Source organism: Silene latifolia, chromosome Y, assembly GCF_048544455.1.
Source record: "Silene latifolia isolate original U9 population chromosome Y, ASM4854445v1, whole genome shotgun sequence".
NCBI classification, from domain to species: Eukaryota; Viridiplantae; Streptophyta; class Magnoliopsida; order Caryophyllales; family Caryophyllaceae; genus Silene; species Silene latifolia.
This window is the reverse complement of record NC_133538.1, coordinates 42,998,356-43,010,893: the sequence shown is the minus strand read 5'-3', so window position 1 is coordinate 43,010,893 and position 12,538 is coordinate 42,998,356. Positions and strand designations below refer to the sequence as shown.

The 12,538-nt window shown below is 38.3% G+C and overlaps 1 protein-coding gene across 1 annotated transcript; it reads right to left on the bottom strand.

Annotated features, from left to right (window-relative positions):
- Positions 1-11,545: 11,545 nt before the first annotated feature.
- LOC141627942 (protein FAR1-RELATED SEQUENCE 5-like) lies at positions 11,546-12,088 on the bottom strand. Its single transcript, XM_074441137.1, has one exon. It carries the CDS (start codon positions 12,086-12,088, stop codon positions 11,546-11,548), a length of 543 nt encoding a protein of 180 aa, XP_074297238.1.
- Positions 12,089-12,538: the final 450 nt, after the last annotated feature.

The following is a 12,538-nucleotide window of genomic DNA, read 5'->3' as shown; positions in this document are numbered from 1 at the left end:
AGGTATCTGAGGGTGTCAAGGGGTTGAAGACAGGAACGGTTAAGTGTCTTTGTGGGTGTATTGTGGTGCTCGTTAGCCTACATTCACCGGTTTGAGTTCCATGGCGAGGTACAACCAATCGACTTACCTCGATACAAAGCATTGGACAGATGAAAGTCTTTCAAAAAGAGTCAAAGACGAAGGAAAGATTGGTTATCTAGGAGCCGATGAGATGTCGAAACTGTCTATCCTATTTGTCTTGGGAAGGGATCCCGAGCTGAAGGTAATGTGCCACCGTCGGTGTAATATATCACCGTAATATGGTCACCGTAATATCGTTCTATCGTAATGGCTTTACTATAATAACATTATCTTGTTACCTTACTATATTGTTAATTATTAATATTAATTACTAATTACTAATATGTTTCTGTAAATAGGATGGGCAGAATCTGATGAGGGTGAGGATGACGAGACAGTTTTTCTTAAGAGTAGGGAGGGAAGGGAGTACATCTTGATGGAGAAGCTTCCTGGCATTGAAACAGATGCCGAGTTGAAGGAAAAAGTTGTTGATGTGAGTTGTTTTTATAAATTTAATTGTCTGCAATTGTTACAACTCCCAAATCTGGTATCTAATTCGTTTCTTTCTGTCTGGTTTATTGACTTAGGAGACCGACTGATGTTGCGATGTATAGAAGGGATTCCAACCTTGTTCACGAGAGATTTGCTCGATGAAGGTTTTCGAATCAAAGCAAAAAAGTAAATCACCACTAAAGCCCGAATACCTTAAATATGCCGAAGATGTTGTGCGAAAGGTGAATCGTTGAAGAGGAGGGCGAATGACTTCCGGTATATACAAGGTCCAAAGTCGTAGGAAGTTGGAACCATTTCCAACGAGAGAAAAGTCCTAGGACAGTTAAGTTAGAATCCTGGTAAAGGAGGTATTGAGCAGTTTAAGTGAGCAACATCATGAAGAAGATGATGAAGAGGATGAGGAGGTTCATGACGAGGACAGGCAAGATGAGATGGAGGGTGGAGTGGAAAGTGATGATGAGGACGGAATCGATGATGGCAACGATGATGACGGGACCGATGATGGAGAGGATGATGATGAGGACGGGGATGACGATGGCGGCGATGTTGAGAGTCGTCTTAAAAACAAGAGGCTTCAAGAGGGTGGCACGGACATAGATAACGATGAAGAAAGTGCCGATGAGGAGGAAGACGATGAACATGATGAAAAGGAAAAGGAGGATGAAGAGGAAGAAGACCAAGAGGACAAAGAGGAGGATGTAAAGGATGTTGAAAGCCAATCTGGTGAAGGTAATAGATCGAGTAATGTTGTTATCTTGTTATTACTTTTAGTTATAGTTTTATAATAACACTGTTACTGTAATATGTTATATATATTAATAGTTAGTAATATAATGTTCAATTACTTACTTCTGATGCAGATGAAGAGGATGATGTAGAGGAAAAGGATGATGCAGATGAAGACGATGATGCAGATGAAGAGGATGAATCTGGCAAAGGTCAAGAGGATGACGGAGATGAAGAGGAGGAGGATGATAAAGACGAAGAAAATGAAGACGACAAAGAGGGGAGTGGCGAGGATGATAAAGATGCATCTGATGAAGGTAATATAGTAACACTACTACAATAATATAATCACTTGTACTAACACTGTTACATCATCGCTGTTATAGAGTTTTCATTTTACAAATAATTACTAATAATCAATTACTTTCCTTTTAGATGAAAACGATGATGCTGATGAATATGATGCGTCAGGGCAGGGTGACAAAACAACTAGCGAGCCAGAAGATGGATCTGGTGAAGGTAATAGTGTAATGCTGTTATAGGCTTTCATTCATCGGGTGATTTTTTAACAAACAATTTAGTAATATATTTTCATTCATTATCTCGCTACGGATGACAAAGAAGAGGCCGAAGGTGATGCATCAAAGCCACCAAGATAACCCAACTAGTGAGGCGGGTGAAGAGGCATCTCCGAAGGTAATTGAGGAATCTATTTAAACTCGTTGTGTCGAGGATGTAATCAGTAACAATGTTACCGTGACGTAATTTTAACAGAAATTTACAAAGTGTATCTATTGTGCCTTTTTTGGTTCAAAGAAAAATTATTAATATATATTGAATCCAATTACTCGTGACACGATGACGAGGAAGAGGCGGAAGTTGATGAATCGTGCAAGCCTCAAGACAACCTGCAATGAGGCGGTGAAGAAGGATCTCCGAAGGTAATAGAGAAATCTATTTGCACTCGTTGTATTAGCCGATGTAACAATTGTTAGCATCATTGTTATCGTAAACATTCTTATCGTGTCGTAGTTTTATCGAAGTTTCTGATGATATATATATATATATATATATATATATATATATATATATATATATATATATATATATATATATATATATATATATATATATATTCAATTATCGCTACGGATGACAAGGAAGAGGCCAAAGATGATGCATCGGCCAAGTCAAGAGAACCAACGATCGAGGCGGTGAAGAAGGTTCTTTCAAGGTAATTGAAGTAGCAAATTTACAAAGAAACATTGTTAGTATAACTATGAGGCATTGTTGGTCCGAAAAAAATTAGTAATTTATATTCAATTCAATTACTTGTGCCACAGATAACAAGGAAGAGGCCGATGATGATGCATCAGGCCAGGTTGATGACCAACCAACCAATGAGGGAAATGAAAAGGAAGATGACGATAAAGATGAAGAAGAGGATGATGGGAATGAAAAACCAGATGAAGAGAATGATGATGATAAAGATGAAGACAAAGGTCTTTGGCGATAAAAACGAAGATAACAAAGAAGGAGGATGAAGCAACTGGTAATGAAGACGCCGATGGGAATGATGAAAAAGGCGAGGAAGGAGAAAAACCAAAGTGAGGCGATGATGAGACAGTTGGCGACGAAGAACCAATAACTACTCGGTGCGTCGGGTAGCGAAGATGACGACGATGATGAAGTTGATATTGTCGATGATTGCGATGATGAGATCCTCGTATAATGATTACGACGAAGATATCGGCGACCACTATTTGTTACATGTCGAAACAATCAAGACGGATGCGCGTGATGGATCCTTGCTACGGCCGCACAATCGAATGTGGCCTACCAGCTCCGGATCTAACACTTGTGTCCAAGACTATGATAAAACATAAGGAGATAATGACGCCTATTCTTGAAGTTAGGAAAGAAACAATTGACTATTGTTTTTTCGACGATGACGAGAACCTCTCGGATACGTGGGTACTTTATTTACTCTTGCACTTGTGATAAACAAAACGTTTTACTTTGCAAGTGAATACTGTTTCAATGAATAGTTTTCGTTAAACTGTTACTCTATTAAAAGGTGTTCGACTATTACATCTCATTGTCCAACAGGGAAAGGCTTGTCTCGTATGGGAAGTATCACTTCATTCCAAGGGAAGATTTAATTTCATTGGCTCCTGGTGAGCTTATTTATATAATGGTGACTGAATGTTGGTCAATGTTGCTCAATGACCTAATCTCCAGAAAGGTAGCAAGTGATACACCATTGAGGATCTTCATGGGCTTGGGTCAATCTGTATGTTACTGTAATAAATAAATTTTTATTCTTATTGATTTTGTGTTTCTATAATATTTATTGACTTTGTATTTATATTTATTTTTGTAGGACGCATTAACAACTATGTCTGTTGGAAAACCCGTTCAAAACAGACATTTAGAAGGTGACGTTTTGCTGTCCTTCACACAGTGGATCAAATACAACCCGAGTCCACTGAATTTCGACTGTGATATGGTAAACCACATTACTGTTAATATTTTTTTTATTCTTATATAGGTAGAGTGTATAGAAGTTCTGTTTAGCAATGATATATATCTGCTTAATTGCAGATATTCATTCCACTCATTCTGGAGGACCACTTTTTCTGTGCTTGCATAAATTTCATGTCGCAAACCGTTGACTACCTAGACAACAAACCCTTATATGCCAGATCCCGAAAAGCAAAAATGGCAAGAAATGCGGTAAGTTTCTCTACTTACAGTAACAATATTATACTTTTAAATTTCCATTAAAAATTTGGAAATCATTGTTACAGTAACATAGATACAAAGAACAATATTATTTTTTGTGCGGGCAAATATCGTGGGGAAAATGTTGTCGTAAATGCAAATTGCAAAGGCTCAAAAGTGGAAAGTTTCCACTGCAGAATGTGAAATTTAAATGGCAGAGCATTGCAAAAAATGTGGATTGTGGGGTTTTCATGATGATGCACATGGCTTTCTACACGGGGAAGGTTTTTGACTCGAAATGGTGGATGAACGGAAAAGAATGTTGTACCGTCTTTGAAATATGTGCAATACTTGTTCTTAGCGACTTGAATCAAGTACGAAAAGAGGTGCAAGGGAGGATATCAAAATTCAGGAATGAAAGGGAACAACAAGGAAAAGTCTTTGCAAAAAAAGAAGGTGGAAGAGAAGAAGGAAAAAAAGGAAGAGGAAAAAAAGGAAGAGGAAAAAACAAAGAAGCCACAGGAAAAACAAAAGGAGAAAGAGCCCAAAACAGTGAGGGTGAAGTCGGTTGCTTACAAGCGTTCTCCTAGAGTAATTGGTGAAGATGAGGAGATAATATTTAAATTTCATAAAGATGATGCTATGGGATGTTCTCTAGGTCACGGTGAAATTGACGGTGATATATTCCTAGTCTCTGAATTTGTGAGAGCAAATCGAAATCGCTGTCCAAAGACAACTAATCTGAGAAGGCACGTTCTTGATTATGCGTTTATGGATGATATCGACTTCCACAAAAGGTAAAATACTTGTTGTTACTGTAAAAGTGTTATTGTTACACTGTTTCTGTAAAAGTGTTTTTTAAACACTGTTTATGTTACATCAATTTTCGCGAAAACTCTTGAGTAATCGACTCTTATGGTTCGTAATAGTGAGATCCTGGGCTGCGTTTGGAGACAACGGGAGGTTGACAAGAGCCGATATAATCTCACTACGTCCTAGGAGTCACACAAATTGGATGGTGTTTGAATGCTGGTCTCTACTCTTGAATTATGTCAAGAAAAAGAAAAGAGGCACAAGGGCGGGAGGGCCAACCATACTTTACTTAGGACTAGGTCACATGATAAGTTGCATTGGTGTTAAATGTCCGCATTCGTTCAATAACATATGATTCTTTTATAAGGGAAATCTAACCCTTACATTTTTTTTTAATTTTTTTTTAAAACTACAAAGATGCTCTACTGGTTTGTGATGCGGGAGGATAGTGAACGTCGATATAAAGAACGAGTTGTTTGAAATTTGGGATAATTTCATCAACGCGAGCAAAGCAAATTACAGACTTGATGCCGAACTTATTTTTATACCTTGTTTGGCTGGCTATCACTATTTCTGTGTGTGTATTAATTTCCTCAACAAATAGATTAGTGTGATCGACAGTCAATCGTATGCTAACTGGGAGTCTTCATTCACTTACGACATCGCAATGGCGTGAAGAAGTCCCCCGAGTTGTCAAATTGTATGTTTACAGATTTCAGATTTGAGTGTTACAAAGAATACCTATCTTTGTAACATTTTTATGTTGTTTGTTCTTTGTTACACCTATCTTTGTAACATTGTTGATTACTCGATTTCTTAATTGATAGTAAAAGAAAATTAATGTTCTGTTTCTGACAGGCTGGTTGCATGAGTGACTACCTAGACACAAAGGGCGATGTGAGGGTCACTTAAATGCTCCGCTATCCTGTGGTAAATGTGAAGTTTAAATGGCAGAAACGGGCTTCCGTATTTGAAGAGTCAGCCTGTATCACTATGACAGCCGTCTCCAATTTTTTGGGATATGCAAACAAGTCTTCTTTGCTCAACAACACATTTTATCGGCAGGCATGTGCTTCCCAAATTGCTGCATGTTTGCTCATGGCTGACATCAACAAAATACGGGCTGAATTGTTGGACGCTGTTGAAATCTTCAAAAAATCAAAGAAAACAATCTGGCCTGATATAGCTGCAAGGAGGGAAGCCGCTAGAATGCTCAAAGGGAAGGGAACGGAAGATGAATTGTCAGACAAAGAACCACCGATTGAGAATGAACCGAAGCCACTCAACACCGAAATGCATGTACTTCGTTTTAAAGTGAAAATCAAGTGATGTACTCTAAAACAATGTTACTTTAACAACGTAATAGTGGCTGTCATAGACAGTGTAACATATTTTGGAATATTTTGGAATATATTACAAATAAGTTTGTTTCTTATAAAGAACTTATTATATGAGTAATTCATTAACTATGTTATCAGAATAAAGTGTGACAGATTACAAAAGTGAAAAGAGAAAACATAATTTGACGTTTTGAATTTTTCACTCTTGCAGCTGTTATAACTGCACTTCATAGGGAAAACGAAACATGGGTTGGATAAATTTCATGTCTTATTTTGTCTTTTCGAATTCAAAAATTAACTGTTTTTTTAAAGCATTTAATTTTGAAAACAGTTTTTAAAATGTTAGTGTTTTTTTTTTAAACAAAAAAAGTCGAGACAAAATGAAAATAATGTTATTGTAACACTGTGATAGTAATAAATGAAAATTATAATAAAAGATTTTGACGCTTTGAATTCTCCACTCTGCAAAAGACATTTATAATCTGGACTTAATTATGGGGAACATGCACTGGTTAACATCAATCATCATTTAAAAACAGTTTTCAAAGCAGTTAATAAAAGTGGTTTTTAAAGCGATTAATTTTTTTTTAAAAAAATAACTGTTTTGTTTTTCACAATTATCTATAAATAATCTCATTTTAAAAAAACACAATTATGTTATCAGAATAGACGGTTTTGACGCTTTGAATTCTACAATCTGCAGCAGTTATCTTTCTAAAACAGTTTTTCACTTTGTTCAAAGTGACATTTTTCAAGGCAGTTATTTTTTTTTTTTTTTTTAAACTGTTTTGTTTTTTTCAATTATCTATAAATAATCTCATTTTCATTCAACATTTACACTTCATTTTCTAAACAAAAAAATAAGCTAAGACAAATTCAAAGGTTTTTCATGTCTAATTTTTTTAATCTTTGTAATATTAAATATCTATAAAGATTATGGATGGTTTAATATTACAATTGTTGCTAAAATTTCATTTATTATATGACTACCTTGATCTAATTGAGGGAAAACAGTTTGTGTTTGTTTATAAATAGATTTTGTTTTCTCTAATTTAGGGAAAACAATTTATTTTTCTATTTTAATAGTTTTTTTTTTTTTTTTTTTTTTTTTTTTGCAAAGAAGAGAAAAATGGAACGAAAACAAAGGAAACTAGAAGACATCAAGTTTGAACTGGAAGAAATGACAAGGCATAGAGATTCATTACTTGAGCGGGTTATATCATCCGATAGTAAGGTAATAGAAATGCTAGAACGAGTACAAGTGCTTGAAAATGACTTGAACAATGTCAAGCTCATCTCAAGTTTATGATGGCGGAAAACAAGTGTATTGGGAAACAAACTAGAAGAAAATAAGTCAAGAAATTCATCAAACCGATTTAGACCGTCAATTTCTCCTTGGTGTTACTGACTCTTAGGGAGTCATATGCTAAACTCAACCCTTCGATTAACAGAAAGTGGCCTCTTGTTGTCAATGCTATTGAAGAGATGGAAGGTTACAGGAATAATCTGAAAAAGGAGTTGCGAGAGGGCGAAAGCAGCGTTCATTCTCCTCCCGTGAATAAACGACTAAGAAGGGAGTAAAAGATTTAATATTTCCTTTATCATTTATGCTTATGCTTATGTGATGACTTATATTTAAGTTAACTATCATTCTTGTTTGTAAGTATTTCGTTTTTAATCGTGTTTGTAACACTTGTTTTTAATGAATGACATCTTAATTCGGTTAATTGTCCAATTTACTATTAGAATTGTGGTATATTAAATTGAACAACGATTATGTAACTATGTTTAAAATTGTCAAAAACGCTCCTAAAACGGGACGGAAAAGGGTTTAGGGTTGGATTAGGCGGCACCGCCGCATGAGCCGCCTAATCCAACCCTAAACCCTTTTCCTTAAACAAAGGTTGTCCGTAGTACAACACCGTTACAAAGAAAAACCAAACTAAACCCTAGGGAAGGACGGGAGATAACTTTTTGTCATGGACGGGATTTAAATTTGGGGAAAAACACTCCTAAAACATACGACAGGATTTAAATTTGGGGAAAAACGCTCCTAAAACGGGACGGAAAAGGGTTTAGGGTTGGATTAGGCGCGCCGCTTCGCGGAGCCGCCTAATCCAACCCTAAACCCTTTTCCTTAAACAAAGGTTGTTCGTAGTACAACACTGTTACAGTAAAACCAAAACTAAACACTAGGGAAGGACGGGTGATACCCTGTCGTGGACGGGATTTAAATTTGGGGAAAACGCTCCTAAAACGGGACGGAAAAGGGTTTAGGGTTGGATTAGGCGGCCGGGAGCCGCCTAATCCAACTCTAAACCCTTTTCCTTAAAAAAATCGTGGTGCAAAAATCAAAACTAAACCCTAGGGAAGGACGAGTGATACCATGTCGTGGACGGGATTTAAATTTGGGGAAAAACGCTCCTAAAACGCACGACAGGATTTAAATTTGGGGAAAAACACTCCTAAACGGGACGGAAAAGGGTTTAGGGTTGGATTAGCGGCACCGCTTCGCGGAGCCGCCTAATCCAACCCTAAACCATTTTCCTTAAACAAAGGTTGTTCGTAGTACAACACTATTACAGTAAAACCAAAACTAAACCCTAGGGAAGGACGGGTGATACCCTGTCGTGGACGGGATTTAAATTTGGGGAAAAACTCTCCTAAAACGGGACGGAAAAGGGTTTAGGGTTGGATTAGGCGGCACCGCTTCGCGGAGCCGCCTAATCCAACCCTAAACCCTTTTCCTTAAAAAATCGTGGTGCAAAAAAACCAAAACTAAACCCTAGGGAAGGACGGCTGATACCCTGTCGTGGACGGGATTTAAATTTGGGGAAAAACGCTCCTAAAACGGGACGGAAAAGGGTTTAGGGTTGGATTAGGCGGCACCGTTTCGCGGAGCCGACTAATCCAATCCTAAACCCTTTTCCCAAAAAAAAAATCGTGGTGCAAAAAAACCAAAACTAAACACTAGGGAAGGACGGGTGATACCCTGTCGTGGACGGGATTTAAATTTGGGGAAAAACGCTCCTAAAAACGGGGAAAAGGGTTTAGGGTTGGATTAGGCGGGAACCGTCGCGGAGCCGCCTAATCCAACCCTAAACCCTTTTCTTTAAACAAAGGTTGTTCGTAGTACAACAAGTTGTTACATTAAAACCAAAACTAAACCCTAGGGAAGGACGGGTGATACCTGTCGTGGACGGGATTTAAATTTGGGGAAAAACGCTCCTAAAACGGGACGGAAAAGGGTTTAGGGTTGGATTAGGCGGCACCGCTACGCGGAGCCGCCTAATCCAACCCTAAACCCTTTTCCTTAAACAAAACAAATCGTATAACAAATCGTATAACATCTTTATCGTAAAACTTAGGAAATATGCTCCTAAAACGGGACGGAAAATGGTCCTAAAACAATATTTATTCTTTGTATAAAATGTTGTAAGTCTTTGTATAAAATGTTAACTATGATGTAGGAAAATCGAATGACTTTTTATTGTGACATGTTATTGCCACAAAGAACACACAATTCTACTTTTTTTTTTTACCGTGACATATTATTGTCACAAAGAACACAAAATCCTACTAATTATTGCTAAGGTCACAATGTTACCGTAACATCATAAAGATCAAACTTTTTTCTTTTTTCGCTTTCTCAAAGCCAGCCTACATCAGCCTATGCGAAGAGGGCATGTTCTCCGTCGTGGGTAACTTTTTCTTTGCAAAGATGCACATAGCCTCTTTGGCTTGGCTGCTTTTTCAATGGCCTGTTGTTTAGCCGACTTCAATCTTTTTCCGCGCTTTGTTGCGTGCTTGTTCCGGAGGATGGATAGTGACTTCAAAGACGAGCTGCAGCCCTCAACAACATCACCATCTCTTGGTCTTTTGTAAGCGGTTCAATACATAACTTCGCCGAACTCAACTAGGAGGGATGCTAACTCTTCCGTGTGTTCAGCAGTAAAGCTTTGAGAACACCAACTATCCGATGGAACTCGACCATACGTTGCACAAATGATCGTTATCGACGTAGCCATATATGAATCCTCAATGACATTCCCATTCAAATCAAGCTCGGAAGTAAAACAAAGAAAGTTCATGTTTATCATGGTGACAATGTTACTATAAGAAATTATGGTTACAATGTTATCAGAAACAACCATCAGTAATAAGTCAAAATCACATTGTAATAATGTTTTCGAATCAAACCTGTTCGCTGCGTGTGTGTTATTTAGCCAACGATCTACAATGTACTTGCTTGGTATTCGCTCAATTCCTTTGCCCTTGTACACCCACACAATATGCCTGCAGAGTAATCCAATTCTTTCGAACAGTTTACACTCGATACCGCATCTCGTGCTTCTAAGGTCCAACCTCACCTTGAAAATTCTGTCTGTCTCAAAGATCGATTACATGAATTATGCGCACATGCTCCTCCTTCTCAAAGTCATCAACACCACATGAATCGGCAGCCATTACTTCTTCTTGAAACACCTTGAACACAACATGTGTGTATATAATAGTGCCATGCTTTTCTATAGGTAATTCTGTCTTAAGCTCAGGGAATGAGTGGTCGCTGTTATAATCATCGCACCTTCGTGTATAGCGCTGCTGGTCCATAGCAGTTTGGAACCTGGTTTTAATGCAACAAGGATTTCGCAACAAATTATTTATGTAACAATGAAACAATGGTACGTAACATACACTGTTCCGGGCACTCGTAAGGAATGAAAAAGAGTTGTTTACCTCATCCAAAATTCGACCAATGTACCAAAGTGATTCTCATAGCGCTTGAAAAACGAATTTGTACTTTTCGATCGCTATGTTGTTCTTAATATGCAGCCCAAGGCAAGGTCACGATGGTAGGCAGGAATCCAATGGTGTCTGTCGTCGAACATTGTAGTCAACCAATCATTATCTTCCATTTCGAAATCTGAAATGACCTTCCGCCACTTCTCTTCGAACTCCGACGGCTCCATATCGGGGTCCCAAACAACAGCGCCAAAGCGAGCAAGGAAGTCTCGTGTCTCGCAGAGTCTTTGAACCAACTTTGTCCGTGATCTTTTGTGTAATATGCCACATACAATAACGATGCCTAGCTGTCTTGAAAATGTAAGGGAAAGCTGTTGTATGCCGGTCATAACGAAACAAACAAGTCGAACGTGATATTGACTAGTGATAGGGAAAGAGCAAGCGAGTAAATTATATGTTAGTAATTTAGTTACTGAAGAACATTATTATTGAATAACCTTGTAAAAGAGGAAGAGATGGGACAGTGGTAGTTGGAGTCAGAATGTTGTGGTACAATAAATTTAAGTAAGTCATTAAAGAACATTGTCACACTATTACCTTCTTTATGCCAGGGCATTGATCCGTGATCATGAATCGCGCTCTTTTTGTCCCATGGCAGTCAAGAAATGCTGAAAGGTCCATTGGAAGGAGATGTCATCCTCGTGTAACAGAGACAACCGCAAACAACACCGACTTTCTCGCGTGGTGATTAACACTGTGAATGGTGTAAAAACCATATCATACTTGTTGGTTCCGTAAGTAGGGTCGAAGCTCACAACATCCCCAAAGAATGAGTAGTTTCTAATACATGTAGCATCAGCCCAAAAGAACTTTGTTAGACGGTTTTGCGGATCAACATCATAGGCGAAGTAGAACTGGGGTTGGGTCGCTTTGAGTTTCTCGAGTCGATCGATGAAAAGGTCAGCATCTCTTAACCCAATGTAGCACTTGATATCTCTTTGAAAGTTCATAAAATCTATCAATGTAGCACCGATATTTTCATACCCATTGACAAGTTCCTTAACCTGTCTAAAGGTCAATCCAGCGCCAATATTCAACTTGGAGTTGTCCAAGATAAGCGTCTTCGGGAACATATCAAGGGATCGTGAAATCTTATCGAGATCTCTCATTCTACATGACAGAGGTGAGACGATGATTGTGGACTTTAAAACTTGTCAATCATAGCCGAGCCATCAAGGCCATGTAGAAGGGCAATCGACGACGCTCGGCATCCAATTCTTGTGATTTTAACTCGCCGTGTAATCGTACTAGCCGTGGACGAACCATCACCCATATTCTCATCATCCTTGGTTCTGGGACGCTGTTTCGGTTTAGATTCCCTGAACCCTTGAAGGTTGCAGACTACGAATTTTTGGTGTACAACACCACCTCGTAGTGTTTTCGTACTGTGCTTCCGAGGGGTAAATCCACATGCCCGAGCATAAACCTCGTAGAACTTGATTCCAGCCTCAAGGGAGGCGAAAACTGCACCAATGGTAGGTCTAAACTTGTGCTCAACCACACGCATCCAACGCTCACCTCCATTAGGCGTGTGAGACAGAACAAGTTGATTATTTGGT